At 36.0% G+C, this 24,135-nt stretch overlaps 1 protein-coding gene and 1 pseudogene across 2 annotated transcripts; both read right to left on the reverse strand.

The window, feature by feature from the left end:
• Positions 1–280: 280 nt before the first annotated feature.
• Positions 281–9,153, reverse strand: LOC132600576 (protein SUPPRESSOR OF K(+) TRANSPORT GROWTH DEFECT 1-like; annotated as a pseudogene).
• A 4,132-nt stretch (positions 9,154–13,285) lies between these two features.
• Positions 13,286–20,463, reverse strand: LOC132600577 (protein ADP-ribosyltransferase PARP3-like). Of its 2 annotated transcripts, none has more exons than XM_060313839.1 (18): positions 20,271–20,463; positions 18,853–19,115; positions 17,093–17,288; positions 16,894–17,010; positions 16,758–16,815; positions 16,608–16,677; positions 16,356–16,530; positions 16,133–16,266; positions 15,813–16,050; positions 15,599–15,726; positions 15,440–15,516; positions 15,206–15,366; positions 14,881–15,090; positions 14,690–14,792; positions 14,475–14,557; positions 14,222–14,365; positions 13,771–13,953; positions 13,286–13,680 (listed from the first exon to the last, which is right to left on the reverse strand). In XM_060313839.1, the coding sequence occupies exons 1-18, from the start codon at positions 20,274–20,276 to the stop codon at positions 13,603–13,605; spliced, it is 2,424 nt and encodes an 807-aa protein (XP_060169822.1). In that variant the 5' UTR covers positions 20,277–20,463; the 3' UTR covers positions 13,286–13,602. The 2 variants fall into 2 exon arrangements, with proteins under 2 accessions (XP_060169822.1, XP_060169821.1); XM_060313838.1 differs by having other exon boundaries at positions 20,205–20,463.
• Positions 20,464–24,135: the final 3,672 nt, after the last annotated feature.

The raw sequence follows: 24,135 nt of genomic DNA on the forward strand, positions 1-24,135 counted from the left end.
ATCCTGAAGTTTATATACAACATATACAACATCTGGTGGTGCCCTCATGAGCACATTCCTCTCTGGGGCTGTATCAAGGTCAACTAGCTCACATGGAATACGAGATTATTAGTGACTTTCATTATTCATAAATTCAAAATCATTGCGCGCGCACGCACTCGCATCAGATCCATTTGAAGATGAAGCTTGCACCAGCCATGAGCTCCGAGTACACTTGTGTTTTACTTTTGAGTCATCACCTTGAGGTAACTTCAGAAGGTAAGTAGGAATGGCCATGAAATGATTACAAAGTGATTAGAAATAGAATCGTAAAAGGCATACAATGAATATATTAGCAATGTTCTGTCTTGACAGTGATAATACATGCAAAGCTAAACTAACACAATCCAAGAACGTAAACAATGTCAACCTCCCATTTTGAAGAGCCTTTGAATATCGCGAATTTTTCAGCCTTTGAAAGAACATAAATCATGGCAACTCCAGGTATAGCAGTTACCGGTGATGCATCAATTTCTTCAACCTTCTTCTCCAAACTCCTTTGTGAATCTCTCATGCACTTCAAGGTCGGATTTACTAACTGTTGGCCTTTGACGAGTGAGAACCTTATCAAAGTCTGTCTTTGTAATGGGTGGCAGGATGATCTGCAAAGGCATCAGTCAGCGAGCTGTTTAACTAGTCCCGCCCAGTTAAGAGGACAATTTATCTAAAGCCATACCAGAACTTCAGCAGACTAAAATATTACTAGGTGATTCTAATATCAGCTTCTAATTTATTTATTTTTTGGGTGGGGGGGAGGGGGGGGGGGGGGGGGGGTTGGGGGGTGGGCGGAAGACGTAGTTCAGTAAGGCACAATCTGTTCTTACGTTTTAGTTCAACATTACCATATGATGCGCAAACCGTTATATTAGAATCACATTTAGTTACCGAATTACTAGTGACTCGAAAGAAGTCAATTTCCAGAACCAATATATTCCAGATAAAATTTATAGCCAAGTAAAAATTAATTATGGCAATGATCCTGAACAATAAATGTATCCCGAGTATCTACCTGGGATGCAAGTCCTTTTGCAGCAAGCTCCTGCATAGTCGTATGCACAGCACCCTGTTGCTTTGGTCCGCATGGAATCCAGGTACCATTAGAAACCTGAGCAAAATACACAGCATCTTGCGTTTTACGTACAGGTTCAAATAACACGTCCTTGACCTGTCCAAGAAGAGTAAGTATATTCATATATTAGGCAAACAAAGAGGAATTGCCCCCCTTTTTCCTTTTGAGTGTTTAGCAAACAACATGTTCGGCATAAAAGTCAAATTCATAGGCTCTAGACTTACGCAAACAGAAATATCTGAACCAGAAAAACCTTCTGTCTTACGGCCCAGGTCTTCAAAGTCACTCTCGCTCAAGTTATGGGGTGTATCGCCTAGATGAACCTGCAAGTGTAACACGCCAATCTATTAGTTCCCGTTGGGACATGAATTTTTTTCCTTTTTAAAATAAATAAATTCAAAACAGCGTTTGGTTATAATCGGACTGATTTTTTAATTTTTTTTTTTTTTTGAAGATGAGTTTCAAGTTCGAAAAAGTGATTTTGACCTGTTTTTCAAGTGAAATTTTTTTCCACTCACAAAATTTCTATTTTTTTAAATTCAAATGCGTGTCCAAACACAACTTCAACTTCTAAATACTCTTTTTCAAACTTTTTTCCAGATACTACATTCTTTACAAATCTCACATTATTTATGTTGCTGCTAAATAACTCTAGCTCTGACAAGTGGAATTGCAGTATACTTCCTTAAACTTCACTTTCCAAGAAGAATCACAGAACAGGATTTACTTTGAACATGTGTTGCCGAGCCTTCGGATCTGGGAGAGGAATGTAGATACGTTTATCAAATCTTCGCCGTATAGCCTGTAGAGGACAATTTCTGTCAGCAAAAAAATTCTATGATCCACAACTTTATACTGCAGATCATTCTATACCTGATCTAGGGCATAAGGTGTATTTGTTGCCGCAAGAACAAGAACTTTATCATCATTGTGTCCTACACCCTGAAAAAACAAATTATATAAGAAAAAGACATCTTTAGCCGGGGGATTTCTCTTGCTCTTTTCTTTAATTACTCCGTAGCTATGATAGATCAATTACCTGCATCTGCACAAGGAGTTCTGTTTTAATACGTCGAGAAGCTTCACTTTCGTATCCTTCTCCTCGCTGCCCACACAAGGAATCAATTTCATCAACGAATATAATGGCAGGAGCGCTTTCACGAGCCATTTGGAAAAGGTTTGAAACCAGCTTTTCACTTTCACCCATCCACTTGGATACAAGATCTGATGACGAGACACTGCATGAAAATAGCAGTTGGCACTCCCCAACTTTACAGCCTAAGTTCTGGAAAATGGGAAACTGAGAAAATAGCTGACAAAGAACAGATACACAACTATATTCATGCAAGCAACTCACACTTATATGCACCCATATTCCAGAAATGTTTGGCATCCCAATAACCCCGACGGGACAGCTATTAAAGAATAACTTCTACGAAGCAAAAGCTCTACATGTTCATGAATCGTGCTCGTATAATCCTACCCTACTAAATGTTTATTATTGTAAGTTCGATTTTTTTATTGAAACTGCAACACAAACAAGGCCTTAGCTGAAAGCTTAATTTGACTCTTCTCTACATCAAAATATTGCATGATGTACTGATCTGATCTTAACAATTATCGGTTAGCAGCACTTGCGTTGACAGAGAAGTGAGATGTATCCAACAAACATACGAGATCATTTCATCAAGTGGTAAAACCAGGATACCAGCTGAGAAGCAGAACCATAAAATCCAAAAAGACTGGTTTATTGGTCATCCCCATATGCTATACTATAGCCTTCACATCCCGAATACTTCCTAAGATGCACATGCAAAGTCACTGATATTATGACTAATGCTGGATGTATTCCTTGATGAGGGCGGCTGCTCTACAGAATTGGTACCAAAACAAAACGTTCAACACCCTTGGATGCCAGAGTATGTATATAAACACGTTCAACACCCTTGGATGCCAGAGTATGTATATCAACACGTTCAACACCCTTGGATACCAGAGTGTGTTTATCAACCAATTCCAACATCACATTCTGTCCAATATGGCATTGCTCTGAAAGTGACACACCACCACGGGGGCAATCCAGATATGACATCTTTGGAGGAAAAGAACCTTATGGAAAGTAGGTGCCCAAGAAAACCCAAACACTAGGTGCTTTCTTCCCATCAATACAAGCCTTGGCGGATGGACTACCCACTACATGTGCTGGTGGGAGGTAGCAGATACCCCGTAGAATTTGTCTAGGTGCGCGCAAGCTGGCTCAGCCACCACGGTTATTGAACAAAAACCATAAAGACTTAACAAAAATAGAGCTAATGTAAATACTATGTGTAAAAGGACCTCTTATAACAAACAAGAAGCAAGACCCATGAAACTACTAGGCCCTTACTCATGGATCATGACCAAGATGGTAAATTTGCAGGAATTAATTAAGATTCTAACACCAAATAAACATTCTGAAAGTATTGAGCATATAAAGGGGCTTACGTCAGCCAACTTCGCACAAAGACACATGCACCATCCCACACTCCAAGAAGGATACAACAACAACATGCATAGTGTAACCCCACTCCGGGGAGGGGTAGGATATACGCAAACCATACCCCTGCCTTTATGGGGTAGAGAGGTTGATTCTGATAGATCCTCGGTTCAAAAGAAAAGTTTTTGAAGCAACTATGACAGCAAAATAGCAAGATATAAAGCAAATGAATCATCAGACAGTAACACACATTGAAGAAAAAGAAACTATGCGATTACTAAATAATACTACTAGAAGAGGAAAGGAGGCTAGCCCCCTACCTCTCCTAGCCGACTTGGATAACATATACTATAATTTAAAACTGAGTCCTTTACGTTCTTCACTACTTCTGATTCTTTTGACTCAGGCACCAGATTATTTTAAAACAATAATTACGAGAAGAAAAGGAAAATCAAATAAAATTATGGGAAAGAAAGGCCATAAAAACTATATAGGAAAAAATTATGAGGAGGACCAAAAGAACTATACAGGAAATAGAATAAAGAACCTAACAACCAAATGGCAGAAATCAGTTGCATCTTCTCCCCCGACTTCTTCTATGTATTGGTTTTCTAATTTTCCTTTATAATTTTTTGGGCAGCTAAGCAGATTCTCATTTTGTTCACGTTCTTTTTTACTAATGACAGATGATATGATGTACAAAATTTGCAATTTAAATACCGACTTTGGTTTTTTCAAATAAAAGCTGCAGTGAATCCGGAAAAATATCTGAAGTTGATAGCTCCGATGTGCAGTAAAATGGAGAAGAGTATAAACAAAAAAAACAATTGCATGTAGGAGGTCAAATACCTAAAAAAAGTGGATTCTGCTTCAGTAGCAACAGCTTTGGCCAAGTAAGACTTCCCTGTCCCAGGAGGACCATAGAGAAGAAAGGCTCTCCATGGCCGCCTCTTGCCTGAAGGAAATGAGAAAGGAGAAAAAAAGCACTCAAATTTTTGTGAACAAAGCACCCAACAATTTGAGTTACGTGATGCACACATAGCAAAACTACTCAACCATCTCTACTGTACCACAACGAGAAAAGGAACATAATGCTCGCAAGTTTTTTGCCTTAATGATATTTATCCCGCTACAACTTTTTTTAGTTGAACTAGGAGGAGCTTAACATGAATCCTCGGAGCAAGTGAGCAACTATACAGAGAAATTTCAAAATTTGGGATTTACTCCCAGTTTAACTCTCGTACTTCAAAATAGACAGCCAGCTGTTTCTAGTTTCTAGAAATTAACCAATCAGTCCCCAACTATAGAAGACAATTTTCTCACAAACATGTAGTCACGCTGTCTTCAACATGGAAAAGGCAAGTTTCAATGATATCTTACGGTCATAGGTATCTGTGAAGGATACACCCATTTCTTTGCCAAACTTGACATTTCAAAACACACATGTGTGCGCTCACACACAAATGAAAAAAGTTAAGAGACATTTAGAGCGTAGAGCAAATAACTCATCCACAACATCACTAATAATCTAACAACTCTTCAACATGCTCAACAGAAAGCATACTCATATTCGGGTATCCACATTCTAAACTGGCACTTCGTGTTCCCCATATTGAAAGGGTTTAAAATGTACAATAGGTAAAGATTCAAACTCCTTCACATAGATGCTAGAACTATTGGAACCCATGCAACCCCAGTTATGATATAAGTGAAATTTTTTCTACATTTCTCTCCCCAATATATCAAGAATACCCAATCATTGATTTTACACCAATAAAGGGTCAAGGAAAAAAATAATACCCAACATAAAATTCAGCACAACTAATATAACGTTTAGTTTGAAACATAACACGCTGTCTAACTATCTGTAATTTCTACTGCATAATAAGTACTCCGTCCGTCCCAATTTTTGTGACACTCTTTCTTTTTAAACATTCCCAAAGGGAATGAAACATTTCTATATTTAGTATTTAGTAGTAACAATTTAACTTTAAAATACCCATTTTACCCTTAATGAGATTATTTTTAGGCACACAAATATCTATGGCGCATTTTAGACCACAAGTTCAAAAGTCTTGCTTAAATTCTGTGCCTAGTCAAACACCTTCACATAAACTGGAACAGAGAGAGGACTCCATAGTGTTTTGTTTGCAACATAACACTCTGTATACCTACCTGTAATTTCCACTGCATAATAAGTATTATAATTCCTTTATGACTAGTCCATGAACCAAACAATGCCTAATATCTTATTACTACTTCCTTTACTCCCAAAAAATAGATGCGTTTAAGCTACTTCAGAATCACAATAAAACCATCAACGAAAGCAACTCTTTACTACTCCATCCATCTCAATTTATGTGAAGCTCTTTCCTTTTTAGTAAGTCCCAGAAAGAAAATAGCACATGTCTACATTTAGTAACGATTTAACTTTAAACTTCGCATTGTATCCTTAATGAGATGATTTATAGCCACACAACTATCTACAACTTATTTTAGACCACAAGTTTTAAAGTGTTCCTTTCATTCTTAAACTCCGTACACAGCCAACATCTCACATAAATTTGGGACGGATGGAGTACTAGCATAAAAATTCAGCATAACTAATATAGCGTTTAGTTTGCAACATAATGTAATTCCCACTGCATAATAAGTATAATAATCCTTCTATCACTAGTCCATTAACCAAACGACGCCCAACATCTTAATGCTACTTCCTTTACCCCCCAAAAACCCAAATGTGTTTACTCAATAGATTTGGAGCAGATTTTGGGATAAGATTTGATTTTCAAAATCTCCCAAACTTTTATGGCCAAACAGATTTGAAAAACATTTTAAAAAACTACTTTCAAAATATATGGTCAAACAGGAGCTTGTCTATGAATGAAGATATTGCAGTCTTTATGTTGAAGAAGTCAAAATAACTAGGAAATCACTAAAGAAAAACTTAAATTTACTAAGTTTGTAGTATGAGGATACATGTTTATGTTGGGGAAATTTGGCAAACAATGGCTAATAAAGTATTCATCCAAATGGTATACAACTAATGTTGTTTTTCTATTTTTTACTCCCCATTTTGGAGAATCCACAGTGTTTCAACACTTTTCCCTCCGGCATGACTTGAACCCTGGACCTACCGGTCGTGGGTGGAGGTGCTTTATCAACTAAGCAACCCCTGATTGTCACAAGTAATGTTTCGGTCTCCTATTTGAAGACTAGAACAAAAGTAGCTGGAGTTCTGTGGGACCGTGGTGACTGGTGGTCAAAGGAACACCACGAATCGAACACGCACCCTCCCACAAATTTTGAACCCCCTTGACCGTTGAGCCACACATCCTTCTCAAATCAAGGGGATTCAAAAGAAATTCTAATATCATTTTTATTTTGTAAAACAATTACACACGAAATAGAAAAAAATTCGGACGAAGGGGTTCATTTAACCCCTTCCCACCAAGTGGTTCCGCCCTTCCTCAAAGCTCTGAACAACCTAACAAAATGGTTGAAGCTGTAAAACAAATCAAAACACACTGTCAAGGATTTCTGAAAATGAAGCTGAATAAGGAGAATGCCAAATATTCATGAGGAATTCATGCACAAGAATCGCCTATAAGAGTTCAACCAGCAATAATCCTATTTATCACACTGTCAATCAGGGCTCTCAACATGCAACCCTCTTTAGATCCTAAGAAAAGATGCAATATGTGGAATGCCCTCTTATTTGCTATTAAAATGGACATAGAGAAACCAACTTATCATACACTTCAATCTGCGAGGTTGTACCTGTTTTCAAGTCTACGTCGGTCTTCAATGGTATTCATTACACGAGAGAAATCGGGAAATGAAGATCGATGTTAAACTTGAAAACAGGAAGCAACCCGTACAGTAGCACTGTATGATAAGTTGGTTTCTCTATGTTCATTTTAACAACATACTTGCTTTCGGAAGGATGAACAAAGCATAGCCATTGTCTATATAAGGCTTGGTGAGGTTTAAATCTTATCCAAAAATGGAACAAGGAGAAGAGAATATGGTGAGCGGTGGCGGCTGCTGCTGCTGCTGCTGATGAGATAGAAACCCTAGAGAGCATAAAAGGGATTGAGGAAATTGAGTAGTAGATAGAGGGATTTTTTGTTGTTGTTGAGGAATTAACAAGTTTTGGCTTCTATTTATAGTTGCTCAACAGAGAGATATAGGATAAGAATTAAATATCAAGAATACACAATCATTGATTTTACACCAATAAAGGGTAGAGAAAAAATAATACTCCCTCCATCCCAATTTATGTGACACTGTTTCCTTTTTAATTAGTCCCAAAAAGAATAACACATTTCTACATTTACTAACAATTTAACTTTAAACTTCTCATTTTGCCCTTAACGAGGTAGATTTATAACCAACCAACTATCTATGGCTTATTTCAGACCACAAGTTATAAAAGTCATCCTTTTATTCTTAAATTGCGTTCCCAATCAAACACCATCACATAAATTGGGACACATGGAGTATAACGACTAGTCCATGAACCAAGCGACGCTAACATCTTAATGCTACTTCCTTTATCAATTATCCCCAAAACAATAAATGTGTCTAAGCTACTTCAGAATCACAATAAAACCATCAATCAAAGCAACAATCTTTACTAACAAAATGTAGCAATAACACAAACAAATCCAACAAAAGCAAAACACACACCTGTGAAGAATGACACCTTTCTACATTTAGTAACAATCTAACAACCTTTACTACTCCCTTCGTCCCAATTTATGTGACACTATCTCCTTTTTAGTCAGTCACACCTTTCTACATTTAGTAACAATTTCACTTTAAACTTTCCATTTTACTCCTAAATATGCTTATTTTAGACCACAAGTTTTAAAAGTCTTCATTTCATTCTTAAACTCCGCGCTCAGTCAAACACCTTCACATAAATTGGGAACGGAAGGAGTCACAAAATGTAGCAATAACACAAACAAATCCAACAAAAGCAAAACACACACACACACCTGTAAAAAACTGAGGAAACTTCACAGGCAAAATAACAGCTTCCTGCAAAGCCTGTTTAGCACTTTCCAATCCAGCAACATCATTCCACTTCACATTAGGTTTCTCTCTAACTATTGCTGAATCAAGCCCAGCTCTAAGTTTACTCTTCTCAGGATCCTGACCTTCCTCCCCATTCGGGCCGGGCTTATTCGTCTTTGGCTTAGCAGCCACAGCCATTCGGGCCGGGTCCACCCTCACCCAGCCCGGCCCGAATCTCCTCGGCCCGGCGCAAATACTCAGTAAATTTCTGAGTGATTGCTTCTTTAATCTTAGGGTTCTTTTCATAACTTCAAATGAGTTTTAAAGTACTCTAAAGCATTCATATATAATGGAAATGCTTTGGAATAGTTGCCAGCATTGTCTTCTTGTACTGCTTGTCTAACATACTCAATTGCTTGCTCTTTAAAATTGCTATACATTTTTTATCATATAGAAAAAAAAACATAAAATTTATCCAAGAAAATTTGTGGGTTTTGATCAGAACTCAAAAGGGTGTTCAAAAAAGTCGATTTTTAGAAAAAAAAGTGTTAGATTAAGGAAGATTTTTGTGGTGTAGCGCATGAAGCTGTTACTCCCTTAATCGAATTTTTGGATTCAAGCTATAAAAAAATAAACTTTCCCCGAATGGGCTCTCGATGATAATTTGAATATAATCGAGCTCAAATACGTATATCGGACACTATGCGGGAGAAAAAAAGAAGAAGAAGGGAATATTAGAGATGGAAGGTAATAAGGAGATGGATTACGGAAGAAGAAAACATTTGAAAGAATCCAAATTGCTGAGTTTGAACGTTGAATTGAATAACAGGGAAATGTTTGTGGAAGTAAAGGCTGCGTTTAAGGAAACAAACAATTTTCTTATTGTGGCATGACATCATAAAATTTTAAAAATTCACAACAAACCCTTTTTGTTTTAGGAAAATAACCAATGGTGTCTGGCACAAGGTTTGAAATGCCAAATTCAACTTGTTAAATTACACTGGCAAATTGTTGTTGGTGGTGATGTTCTGGCTAGCTTAAGCATACAATAAATTATTTTTCATTGGTCGAAGTGCACAAAGACCCGATTTTGGAATCACCAAGTAAGTCATATACGCAGTATGTTCAAATTCGTAAGTCTATTCTTTTTTTTAAATAACTTTAGATATTCAGTGTCTGAAGTTTCATATGGCTAAATCCAACTATTTTTGCTTAAATTTCGATTATATATGGCTGAATTCAAATAATTTTACTTGAACTTCAATCATATGCAATTGAAGTTGTTCCGAAGTGAATAGGCATGCAAAAAATTTTAAAATGTGATTACAAGTTAAATATATCTATATAGGGTACTCCATAAAAATCTTACCTTTTCTTTACTACTTATATTTATTGTATTTTAAAGTTAAACTAGTCACAATGAAAACGTAGATGTCAATCACTACGAAATTTGCATTCAAAAATAGCACTCTCTCTGTTTTATTTTATGCGAGACTATTTCTCATTATTTCATTAAAAAAAAAAAGAATTACATTTTTATATTTGAAAATAATTAACTTAAACTTCATATTTTACTCTTAATGACATAGTTTTATAATTACAAAAATCTCATGGCGTATTTAACATAACAAATTTCAAGAAGTTCTCTTTTTTCACATAAATTCAAATAGGGAAAATAACATTGTATGTCAATTTGGGTAAAATAATTAGCCGTTTTAGCTCATATTTGTTTTCTTACATGCTATAGCCTTCGATCCACCGGTGGCGTCTCCCACTGTTTCCCCTCCAAACAGCCACCAGCAACCTACCCTTTCTCCACCACCATCTCACTGTTTCAACCACCTTTAAACACCATAGAACCATCATAGGAACGTATAAACAGGCCCATAAATCCCTAACCCACCGGTCATCACCTTCACCTTCTCGTCAACACCCCGTCGCCGTCATCGGTGGTTGCGCCGTCACTGTACAGCTCGGATATAACTAGATTGGCCAATGATTTGAACCCTGATGAAGTCACTTTTGTGACGTTTGACGCTGTGTTTCACGCTGCCAGAGAAGTCGCCGGAGAGGTCGTCACCGGCGTCCTCTTCGTTGTACGGATCTCCACCGGAGAAGTTTGTCTTCTTCATCTACCACCAGATCTACACCGTTCTACACCAGATCTCCCGTTGATAGTGGTTGCGCCGTCGCCAGATCTAGGGTTCCGGTAAGTGTTTAAACACCTTATAGACACTATTATACACTTTTATACAGTGTAGAAGTGTGTATAAATACCCTTTATACATGATGTATAAACTTGTATAAGTTTGTATAATATTGTATACTAGTCTTATACATTATTATACACTTTTATACAAGGTGTATACATTGTCTACAGTAGGTATATAAAGTTGTATATTGTTGTATAAAGGTTAATATTCAAATTGGGCCATGAAATGTTGGGCTGTAGGTTTGTAATTTAAAATATGAGCTATAAATATGTAATTTTGACCCATAAATTGTTTATAAGTGAATTTTTCCCTTTTTTAAAACCATATACGTATTTTAAAATGGTGCAGGTCACCTGCAGCCAAAGGCAAGAAAATAAAGTGGCAACATCAAGAAACTTTTAGGGGTCGTTTGGTGCATGGTATAGGCTGGGATATCTCAGTACTAATTTTTTATACCGTGTTTGGTAGGAGGTATAAATTTATACCTCCCACCAAACACGGTACAAAATGAAGCCTTATCCTAAGAGTGGGATATCCCACCTTATCCCACTTATTATTTTAACCCATCTCCCAGATGAGATAAAATAATCCCAAGAAGTGAGATAAATTAGTCCCGAGATAATTTTGACTAAGTACCAAACGAGCACTTAAGGTTGATAAGGGCGGAGATAACTCACATGTAAAGACCAAGGTACAATAACAAATCTTACTTGTACTAAACAAAAAAAAACAAAAAACAAAAAAGGTCTTACTAGTACTACTTTTGATATAGGAAAATATAAAAAAACAAAAAACAAAAAAAAACAAATAACAAATCTGCGTGGCATAGCTACTAACTATTAGTAGGTAATTATATTTAGTAGCTATAATTTGACTTAATTACTTTTCATAGCTAAAATTTGTATATCAATTACACAATGTAACTATTCAAAACCCTAATCTCCTCTCTTCTCCTTATTCCTCCCTCAGCCGCCGACACCCACAGCGGGTAAAAACTCCGGCAGCGACTACCACTGCTCCATCTCTCACACCACCGCCACTGCTAGCCCCTTCCCCTTTTCCCTTTCTTCTCTGGTGAAAAAGCGGTGCTCCGGCGAACTCCATCAACAACACGTTGACGAACCACAACATATAAGTGGTAGTTTGTGGGCGTGAAACCACCAACCCAGCCATAGTAGCTGTGAAACCACCATCTTCACCACCTCCATGCCGCCACAAACTAGCCGGCGCAACGATGGAGCTATGCCCAAACACAACATATCTGGCCACAAAACTCCGGCGAAGGGCTGTTGTTGTTGTTATGAAATTTCCGGCATATCTGGCCGGAATTAGTGGATGATGTTGTTGTATTCACGAATACGGCGATTGTATTCACTTTTTTCAGCTTTTTTTGTTAAAATTTTAGATTGTATTCATTTTTTTTTGTCGATAGATCTGCCGGAACTAGTGGTTGGTGTTATTGTATTCACGAATATGGCGATTGTATTCACTTTTTTGAGCTTTTTTAGATTTGTTAATTTTGATGTATCTATATTTTTATGTATTCAGTTTTACTCGGTATATTCATGAATATAGCGAGCCCGTTTATGAATACAGATAGTCATTTCATGAATACAACGGAAAAATAAACGACTACAGGGAAGAAAAAGTAGCTACGCCATGTAAATATTGAAAATATAGCTATGCCCAATTTTAAACCCCTAAAATGTAGTCATTTATGTAAAATGCCCTTTGATATAAGCCAATTTAAACCTGCTTTATATTTTGAAGTTGACATACTTCTCTTTCTTATGCTAATTGAAAATATGTGAACGTTGTCAGTCGATCTCAGTAGCTTTAATTTAAATTGTGAATTAATGTGCTTCTAATAAAAATTTGTATGAATTTGTATGCTTCAGTTAATTCGATCGGATTCAGTAACTTTAACTTCGATCGGATTCAGTAACTTTAACCCAGTAGCACATGTAAACTGCCTGCTACTCATAAAACAACAACATATCCAGTATAGGCTTCCGAGGTAGCACATGTAAACTGCCTGCTACTCATAAAACAACAACATATCCAGTATAGGCTTCCGAGGAGGCTATTTTCGATAGACCTCGACTCAAGAGTACCATATGTAAAATATGTTCAATTGTTTTTGGTGAAGTTAGTTTGATACATCATGTGCATAACAAGATGGATAAAGGTGAATGTGTTAATAAGAATGCTTGCTTGGAGAATCTCTAAGTCAAAAGTACTTCATTAAGCTTTGATGAAAATGACTTCTGATAATAAAAATCTTCTTTTGATGAAACCTTCTTATGATGTTGAGCTTGACTCACTGATAGAGATCAATTTAATCAAAGATGAGGATAACTGAATTTGTTGATAGCCTTCCTTATATAGATAAGTAAGCCTCAATGTCCTTGATGATAAAAGTATTCACATTGGAACCCAAGATGAAACAAACAGCAAAATACCATATTACAGCAAAGGTCAAGCTAAGAACATATATAGCACTTCATCTAATAGTAAATACTGAAAAGATTCTAGCAGCACTTGTTTGCATATATACACAACAAAAAAACAGATTCAGATCCACCATCTCCTACAGATAGAAGTCAATACCAATCACTACAGAAACAAACTTTGTGCCCAACCATTTACCAAAACCACTTCCATCTTGTGCCCAAAAAGTACTATACTACAAAATCCCATAACAAAGTCTGATAAAGAGAATATAGGCAAAATGTCCATGTACAGCCCTCTTCTCTGGTCTTTCCACTTTTTTCCCTTCTCTGTTATACCTCGGGCTCAGCTGTATCGTACTCCACATCCTGTTCCTCGAATTTCACCGCCACCAAGAACCTTATGCTTACCTACACAACAAACCAACCATTTATAATATCAGTAACACCATAATGTTCAAACTTAGTTAAAGAGTGTCATTATATACTTATTCTAAGTACCTGTTGTGGATCATATACAGCATATTCATTATACTCAAGTGGACTATCCTTATGCTCTGATGGAATCAAGTTTCCACAAGGTACTTTAATGTCATCCTTCCACACAAAATGCTCTGATTCATCAGTTTTCTTCTTGCCTAGCCCTTTCGCTCCAATCTTCTTCTCCTCCATGGATTTAGTGTCCTGCATTAGTGCAAAAATGTAAATCAGGCACCTGATGCATGTGAGGGTAGGGGAAGGAAGTACTTTCTTTGGCATGTGTAGGTACTGTTACGAATTGACGTTTCAATATCCCAAAGAGAGATTCCGAGACGAGGGAAAAGTTGGTTGAGACACAGGATGATAGGTAGGGCAGCCGACAACTCATACCAAGTAAGTTCCTCATCGGACAAGTAAGAAAGTTCACCTGCTAAAAGATCTAAAATAGCTTGAGTATCATTTTCTATAGTACCTCAGGTGGACTAGAGAACTCCTGGATTTCTTCTCCTAGTGAAGCAACAGCCAAAACCAAGAAACCTTCTGGCCTATCCACAGCTGTGAATCCATATCTTGCAGCTTCTGCTGCAGCGTCGGAACAGACGATAGCTCTTCCAAACTGCAGAAACAATACATAAGCACCAACGTGTTCATTACCCGAAACGAAGAGAGAACAGAAAATAATACGATATCATTTCATCAGGAACAATATTATATGCCCTGCATACCATGTATCCTGGTACAGGAAGGGAACAGCTTGAAGGCAAGAACCCCATCTGCAAGTGCCTCAATAGATTTGAACTCCTTGTCCCTGTCAGCAAGAGTAAGTAATGTACTTATTGTTATTTCAAGGTCGATCCATTTGTATCGATAATATTTTTCCTTAACAGGCAGAAACATTCAATAGCTAAGAAAATTGAATCTTGATCCAAGAATTACTTACCACACCATAGCAAAACCTTGTTAGGCAATTTCTTGATGTCATCAAGAGATGGGCATGCACTTGCTTCAACAGCAAAGATATTCTCGATCGATACACCATAGCTCTAAAGAAAACAGATAATTCAACATATTCATTATGAACAGAATGTCCAAAAAGAATCAACTTTTTGAGGCTGAGAGAAATTATCTTACGATTTCTCCGATTCTGGTTGGTTCATAAGTTTTCTCCAGGTACTTCACTATCATTTTGTAATCATCTGTGTCTGTCTCTAGGGGTGAAACAGAACAATTTAGCTTCACGTAACGGTCGAGAAGAGGATCGTCCAATGTCGAGCCTGACATATCTCCAATAAGACGGGATGCGGTATTGATATCTCGAATAGTCTCATAAGCAGAAACACCCTAAATTTGCATAACACGAGAGAAACACATCAATATATTTTCAACTTAACGGTCTATGAGAGAAACTCAAAACCTGCAAACGAAAAAAATGAAGCTCCACAAATATGAAATTTACATGGTCTGCAAGTTCTCCATAGTCTCTAAATGTAAAGGGCCTTATAGTTGGCATGAGAGTGAACCATCTCTGGCTGAAATCGGCCCAAATAGCGTCCGCTTGGTTTCCCGTCTCCGTTGAAGCTTTCAGTTTATCCACAAAATGTAGGAGGTTTTCCTCACCTATTCAGTTAAAAAGTAAACTTCTTATAATGTTAATGGCAAACCGAGGACCCACAAAAGGAAAGAAACTCACATCTTTTCAAGTGAAGATCAGTAACCATCCCGATAGGAACCTCAGGTGAATCGTATCCCATCTCCATTAAAGCATACCTTCACTCAACGGACAATTATCAAGTCATCTACACGTGTACAAAAAAGAGAGAGAGAGAGCAGTAGTCTTTAAGGGCGTTACCGGTAAATCTCCTGGCTGCAAAGGACTTTCATAAAATTTGCTATGTTTGGATCAAGCTTACTATGTGCAGCAGCAACCCCAAGTTGCCTAAGGCCGAGCCCTCCGTGCCTCACTTCAATGCCATCATCCTAAAAATTCACCATGTGACCACTCCTTTATAAATAATAGAAACACCAAATATACTTTGATTCAAGGAAGCAAAGAGAGCACACACAATATCGATAGGGAAGAACTTCATGTGTTTCTTCTCGAGCTGCTTCTCTCTTTCCCAGAGTTCAAACGGATTTCCTGTCAGTTCTTCAAAGAGCTTTGCGAATTCTCTGATAGCATCGTTCACATTTTCCCGTTCCTCCAGCTTGTCATCTGCTCTGGGGCTATCATTAATTTTTCCCTTTCTGTAATAAAGGTACAAGCCGTTCTCTCGCACCACAATAAGTTGCATAATGCAGAAGCTACACCATTTTAAACATTCTATCAGTCATTAAATTGAACTTATAAAAAAAAAAAATTAAAAATATAGTTCTTGAGCCGTACTCGTTCATGTTCCTCCCTTGATCACAAACAACCAAAGCACAATTGTACAGTAAGCCGTCTTTCTCTAGAATTTTTCCACCTTCATCCTGCAACTTACTGTCTTTATGCACACCTCTCTTTCCAAACACTTTAAGCTACAACCAAGAAAAGGCAACATGTTAAACAATTTTGGAAAACAAGTAGTTCGCAGAAACCGAACATAGAATTCAAAAGCTTGCAATACCTCAGCCGCTAGGGTTTCAAGTGCTACAACACTGGAATCTTGCTGATCAAGCGCCAGACCTTTTCCCTCGGCCGCGATATCACTCGCGACATCATATGCATCTAATGCTTGAGCTTGTTTTTTCTCGATGCTATCGGCCAACCAAGCCTCTCTCACTACCGGGATACCCCTCTCCCTGAGGGACAACACACCGAACAGTAAGATATAATCACTAAATTAATTGAATGCATGGAGATTTTTAGATGTGCATACACTGCTTCAGCTACTTTAGATGAGCCACCGCGGTCCCGTTCTGATGGAGAAACTACAAGGCAACTTACGCCTGCCGAAAGGAGACCTTTTAGTTTTTAGGAACAATTAAATCATTGCATCAAATTCAAACAGTAAGATTTAGATCATTACCAATAACAGAATTGGCCACTTTCCCTCCATTTTTCTCGATCTTCGTCTTCCAATATTGCTATAGAGAAGAAGTTATTTACATTATTTGTATTACACCGAAATGATAATTTGATTCACTTAAATAACGTATACATACATGTGTTCGAGAGAGACGGCCTGAAAGAGAAATCACCATTCCTACAAACGGTTTATCTGTTGCCGCCTGTATATGCGGCTTGGGACGACCTCTCGGATCTCTATGTTTCTCAAGCAGCTATGAGATTATTAACATGCAAAAACTGTCAATTAAGATCGTCATACCGGATTAAACAGCAAGTTATGTAAAGAAGAATTACATCGGAGACCGGAGTTTTTCCAACAGATTCGGGTATATTTAGAGACTCTTCTCTTCTTGGTGGAGATCTAGTGCTATAAACACAACTAGACCACTCACTATATGCTCCATGGCAGTGATAACCGTCTCCAGAAAACTCCAATGCGCCACCACAAACTGGACAAACGCCGAGAGGACCATAAAACAGAATGTCTTGGCTGTACAGAAAGAGCAAGTCTGAAGATTAAATTCAGCAACAGCAAGAACTACAGAATGGAAAATGTCTGAAGACTGTCAAAAAAGAGCATTTTCAGTTCTATACAAACACGGAAAGTCTAGTGTTCAGAAATTTTAATCTGCATATCAGGTCACTTAAATTAAGAGGCATAGTTTTTTTTTCCCCCGGTTTTTAAAACTGTACTTAGAGGTAACATTGTTATAGGTAACATTCTATAACAAGCATAGTTTGATAACTAAGCATATGATAACTAACCTGTTATAACAGGTAAAACTGTGACTACAACCTACACGTGTCGAACTTGTATAAAGATTCTTCCTCGAGGGTCTCCTTTCAGCTTTTGTTAGCGACCCTTATACAAGTGCCAGTTCAAGCCTTAAACTGATTGTGTACAATCTTTTAATCTATTATAGGTAATGCTCCTTATGTTCCAATTCTATGTGTACAGACTTGAATTGGCGTGGAGTTGGAAAGAATTGAAGAATTTTGAAAATTGTGATCTAAAACAGGTCATACCATATGTGTAACTATAGCACTTCTTAAACTTGTGGCTTTCAACATGCCATAAAATTAGTATGGTTATAAAAGCTACTCATCAAGGTTAAAATCAGAAGTGTAAAGTTAAATGTCCAATTTCAGAATTGTATGGTTCAATAATAGTTTCCAAATTTAGAAATGTATCGTTGATAATAGTTTCCTAATTAGGGATGTCTCGTTCAAAAATTGAAGGGACTAAAAAGAGAAGTATGTCACAGAAAGCGGAATAGAGGGAGTATCCCATAACAAGCATGGTCCTAAGAATTGTGGTATCTTGCCCGCTATAGCTTCTACACTGCAATCATGCATAGAACTTAACTTATCCAAAATGAGAACATAACAAATACTCCCTCTGTCCCAATCTTTGTCCTAATTTATGTGATAAAAATTCATATTTCGAGAGCCAAACTTCTGAATTCGAAAATACAAACTACATATTCCCTCTTTTTGGTTCCCTCTTTCCCGAAAAGAGGGTTTGGATTAACTACATACTCCCTCTTTTTGGTTCCCTCTTTCCCGAAAAGAGGGTTTGGATTCATATTACGAGGGTTAGTCTAATTTATGTGATAAAAGTTCATATTTCGAGAGCCAAACTTCTGAATTCGGAAATACAAACTACATACTCCCTCTTTTTGGTTCCCTCTTTCCCGAAAAGAGGGTTTTGATTCATATTACGAGGGTCAAACTAACTAATGTTCCGTGTGAATTCGGATAAACATTAAATATTTAAAAACTACGAATTCGGATAAACATTAAATATTTAAAAACTACATAATAAATACTACTATAAGTCACAATAATTAACGATTCAAAAACCATCTGAAAAAATTATGGTCATTTGACTGTCCAAATATGTTCCATATAGTAGTCCAAAATAGTTTCCAACCAGTAACTAAGACAGTCTTTTTAAGGAGGGAGTAAAAATAATTAACAATTTAAAATATTTAAAGGCATACGAAGATTTTTTTGTTTACTCTCAAAATACAGGAACAGGTCATTTGACAAACCATGTAGGGACAACAGCGTCATCAGCTATGGAAGCATCCCGGCCATTGGCTTCGAGAATTTCACGCATTTGTTTGATGGAGAGATGTTCGCTTGTAGCTCTACAGAACTTCTCGAATTCGGCTGCCACATCGTCAGTACTCGATTTTCCATTACTATCATTGCCTTCAGTTTTCGCCTTCTTTGGCGAATGCGCGGATTCTGCCTTCTGCTTTCTTGTCTTCTCCTCATCACTTGCATGAGAGTGAGACCTTTTCTCATGAACCTTCACATGCAAATGTCGATTGAAACTTAAAAAAAAACAATATACACTGACCTCACACCAACAAATTAAATGCTACTCAATTTGTACTTTAGTTTCGCATTTTTTGTTCAACCTATATAAACTAAAAATGCAGTAGTAGGCTATTAGTGTGTTTTAAGCTGCTGTAGCAGGTACTAATACTTACGTAGTCATTATTTCATTGACATGATAATGTAAAATAAACTACTGCTTATGTCCCAATTTATGGGAGAGCTTATTGAGAGTCAATTTGGCTAATTTTCGAAGCTCAATTCAATTCTTATGTCATTTTAAAATTAAATTCAATCCAAAAAACGAACATTTTAACATGTTGGTCAAAGTACACTTCTGGAAATATCACCTAAATTAGGATTTGTATCACAAAATTAGGACGGAAAGTGTATTTCATTTTAAGAGGTTTCCTTCTTCATGATTGGTGAAAATTTAATGGCCCGTTACTTATTTGTTCACAATGACAAAAACAAAGTAGGAGCTAATCAAAAAAATCTGATTCACCATATTGCCCCGCCGTAATAGGGCAATATTTGAAAGCAAAATTAGGACCCAACACCACATGTTTCAAAACTCAGCTGAAAATTACCCAAACATTTTCAATTATTTCTTCAACAAAGTACTGAAAATCTTGGAAAGTTAGGGTAAAGCTCGAGTAAATTTCATGGAAGGTCAATCACCTATAGGCTCAAATCACAAAAGTCACTTTTTTCATTACATAAAAATCACTTAATTATATCCATAAACTTAAAAGTCACCTTTCTATTTTTCATTAAATAAAAATCACTTAACTACTATACTTAACTATACCGATATATGAAATTTACATATTTGAAAACTACTTGATATATGAAATTTACATATTTGGAAACTACGTAAAAAGTGATATAAGTCTAACATAATTAATAATTTAAAAGACATAAAAAGTTTATGGTCGAACAACTCGTAAGCGAAAAGTGTCAAAACAATTTGGACGGGGGAGTAATAGTTTTGTTCTACAAGAGAGTAAAGCTCCATTTGAAGATGTTTTATCAACTTTAATGAAAATACATGACCTACATGTCTCCAAGAACCACACTTCAAATCGTCGAAAAGACAAAAAGAAAAAAAGAGGCCAGAACAAACCTTCATTGTCAAGATTTGTTTGGCCTCTACTTGAAATTCAAAAGTAAAACACACTTTGACTCAGCTTCCAAATAGTGAAGAAATGAAATTCCTCAAACTTATCTAAGCTCCAAAGTTCTTTAATAACCAACAAATGACATAAGAAAACCTAGAGAACTATCAGAGCCGAATTATATCACCAATAAAAAGAGGGTGCCTTTGTTTTTACAAGTACCAAAGAATAAAGGCCGATGAAGAGAATAAGACATGCTAAGGAACCGACACGTACCTATTTTAAATCATCGTTTGTCTGTCTTGCAATGGAGCTAACAAGTGTATTTGGATAACCTCGTTGGTTGGCACGTGTCTTTAGCTGCATAAATTTACCGCTCCACCTACTGCATGCATTCTTTTTGTCTTACTTCCAGATATATAGAGTTCAAGTACTTTATCTTCAAAAGCATACTGAGCTACAAGTTGGATGAAATATTCCCGCCGCCTGCTTTTACTTATCACGTTTCACTTTTCGAAAGTTAGATGGTATAAATTTTGATTAATATTATAAGACGTTTTTTCCATTATATTAACATGAGAGAATGGCAAATTATATGTATTTATTGTATAGTTTGCGAATATTTAAAGTTTAGTTTTGAAATATTAAATTAATTTAATTTAATCTAGCTCTGAAAATTAGTCAAATTGACTATCGAAAAACGAAACATAACAAGTAAAAGTGGACGAAGGGACAAGGGAGTAACTTACGATTAAAGATTTTTCAACATGAAGTATCCTGACGTTTAAATGTTCTGCTGATCGAAAAGATTTTGTGACAAAATGGGGATATCAAAAGCGAGAATGCTGATATAAGCACAAAAAATTCTGCGGGAAATTAATATGATTGCTTATTAAGGGAAGGTGCGTTAATCAATCTACATAAAGTGAATAGTCCCCGGCTAAGAACCACAAAAAAATGCCGTTCGATGGGTACACATGAAGTTTCATATTAGGCTTTTAATCATAGTTATAAAAAAGTGTAACCTTAGGTCAAATTTGTCATAGCGACATAAACATATTCACTACAAAACTAAAGGTACAATACTTAATTCACATTTGAAAAACTTTTATATTTAAAAAGATTTAACTTATACTTTTTATGCATTGCTATTTATTATAGCCTATTTGTTCAAATTTTTAAAATCCGTTTATTTTGTAAAGTAATTTTTATTAGACGTATTTTAAAAAGGCACTTTTAAAATATAGCAGCTTTTATTTGACTAATCTTTATTCTTGTTAATATTAAAGAAGTTATATGTGTGTCGTCAAAGTTTTAAAAATACGCAAAAACTATCTTTGAGCTTTGAGAAACAGTTATTTTTTTTAAATTAAGTAATTTTTTTTAAAAATGAATATTTATAACTTTTCAAAAGCTCAGCAAACAGATATTTGTTGCATAATTGTTAAATTCGAATAATTTAAATTAACTTATTTGACACCCATTTACCTCTCACCCTAAGCGAAGAATACGCTATATCTTTACGTGTTAAGGATTTTGAAACTTGGCAATTTCTGAGGTCACTGCGTCATACTCTTATGCAACTTTGAGCGTTTCAAACATTTAATTATTATTTTGGTGCTCCAAGTTTTGAGGCATTCTTTCTGTCTCTTTGTCTCTTGGCCAAAGTCCACAATTTGGTGCACCTGATATCTCACACATTGTTTTGTTGGTTATGGTTTGAGGCGGCCGAATAAGATTCATGATCTAAAATTTTATTTTAATATTCTAAATATAGTATATTTATAATTTATTTGAAATGGAGTTTGAGAGAAAAATTTAAATAAAAAATTAGCGGGTTGGATTTTTAGTTTTTTGATTGCGAAAATTACAGTCAAATACCATTCGGTCATTTAGTTGACAAATTATGTACACAGTGTTTATGTAGCGTATAGTTTATACTAAATATACATATCTATACGTATAATATACATACCTACATGTATAATATATATACTTATACGGCCAAAGTGTATAGGCAGTGTATACTTCGGCTATAGTTGGTAAACTAAGGTATACTTATCCAAGTATTCGTTAGTCAAATGGTGTTTTTTTTTTAAAAAAAAATAATTAAAGTTAGCCGGATGATTTGGCAACATAAAATATTGTCACGTCAGCTTAGGACTTTTTCTATAGAATTGCAAAAATAGAATAATTTTCGGTTACAAATCGAAGAGAAATAATTTCATGTGTGAAATGGCAAAATAGAATGAACTTTCTGTTACAAGATAAAGAAAAATATTTTTTTTAGCACAATTTATATTAGTTGAGTGACCTTCTGAGTAGAATTCCTAATTAGGCAAAATACATAAACGGCTTCCTAAAAATTAATTACTCCATCATTTTCACTTAGCTACTTGAATTGAAATTTATACCTGTTAAATATTCCAATCTAATTCATGCCCTTAAACATAAAAAGCTATAGGAATAAACTGCATGTATTTAGCAGAAACTGTATATGAATCTCTGTTACTATATTCAACAAAATATGGCGTTTGGGCTTACAGGCCCACGGTCCACGAGGAACGAAAAGCCCACGATGCACATTAATTTCTTGTTTTTTTGCACGGATTGTCCTTCATTTGGGGTGGTCTTTAATTTTGTCCTTCAAATTGGTGGTCTTTAAGTTTTGTCCCTCAAATTGGTGGTCTTTAATTTTTGTCCTCTGCCTTTGCAAATTCTTCCTTAAGGCAGATATTTACAAATCTGTCCATGCAAATTTTGCCTTAAGGCATGGCCAGTTTTGCAAATTCTGTTTTAAGGCCCAAATTCTACCTTACAAAGGCAAAGGGTAAAAATTAAAGACCACCAATTTGAAGGGCAAAATTAAAGACCCCCCAAGTGAAGGGACAATCCTGCAAATTGCCACATTAATTTCTGATTCTTAAATATTTTCTTCACGTAATTCGTAAAAAATTTGTAATTGGTGTTTTAATTTCCCAGTGATCGATGTCTACCTTATTTTTCTTGCAAAAACCAAGGACCAAACCATGATCCTTTCTCCCGTGCAGAGTTAACTCTTGAAAATAGTAAACTTAAATGTTTAAGTGTCTAGATTCATGTCTTTTAGTTATTTTAGGTGAATGATCTTTTGTATTATCTAGGTGACTTCTATGGTATCAAGGTGGTTAGATTCAAGTGTGGCGTGAAAGTACTTAATCGATGTTATTATAGAAGACTCTATATTTTAGCACCTATATAAGCCCCTTTGTACAGTTATTATGGAAGAATGGAGTTTTGATATGATATTGTTATTTTGTACGGCCAATAACACAAGGAGGAGTGAATCTAATTTCACTTAGATGATGGACCAGGTTAATTTATCTATTCCTACGTTGAGTTTATGAAATAATAATAAACAGAAAAGTAAAAACACAATATTTTTATGTGAAAAGCACTCGACTCACAAGGGTGAAAAATCATGACCTACAACTTTGGATTTGTCCCAAAACACTACTAAAAATTGTGAGCCTCAACAAATTCAGATTACAACGCTTGCAACCTAGGAACTAACTCTAATCCCTTACTCAACAATCTACCTAGACTATTGAGTCCCCTCCGAGTTGCCCTCAACTTGGAACTGAATTTGACAACTGTTTATACATATTACAATAAGGTACAACTCGATAAACAATCATAATATAAAATAATAGACTTGAAGACTTTAAAGCAGTACACTATGAAACAGATTCTTCAATCTGGTCCTTCGTATATCAGGTCATACTTCAGTAGCCAATGAGAAGTCTTTCAAATATTACTTTTGCTTATTTGCTCGATTTATTCTTTTCTCTCTATGTAAGTGCGTGACCCTGTTCAGTAGAAGACTTGCATATA

This window comes from Lycium barbarum, chromosome 6, assembly GCF_019175385.1.
Source record: "Lycium barbarum isolate Lr01 chromosome 6, ASM1917538v2, whole genome shotgun sequence".
Taxonomy (NCBI): domain Eukaryota; kingdom Viridiplantae; phylum Streptophyta; class Magnoliopsida; order Solanales; family Solanaceae; genus Lycium; species Lycium barbarum.

Excerpts from the sequence above, each read along its gene's own strand:
- LOC132600577 (XM_060313838.1), bottom strand. The coding sequence starts at position 20,276 with ATGAAGGTTTGTTCTGGCCTCTTTTTTTCTTTTTGTCTTTTCGACGAT. Across the intron at positions 19,116-20,204 it reads AGTGTGGTTCTTGGAGACAT|GTTCATGAGAAAAGGTCTCA; the intron begins GTAGGTCATGTA and ends TTGCATGTGAAG. Across the intron at positions 15,517-15,598 it reads TGCAGCCAGGAGATTTACCG|GTATGCTTTAATGGAGATGG; the intron begins GTAACGCCCTTA and ends CGTTGAGTGAAG.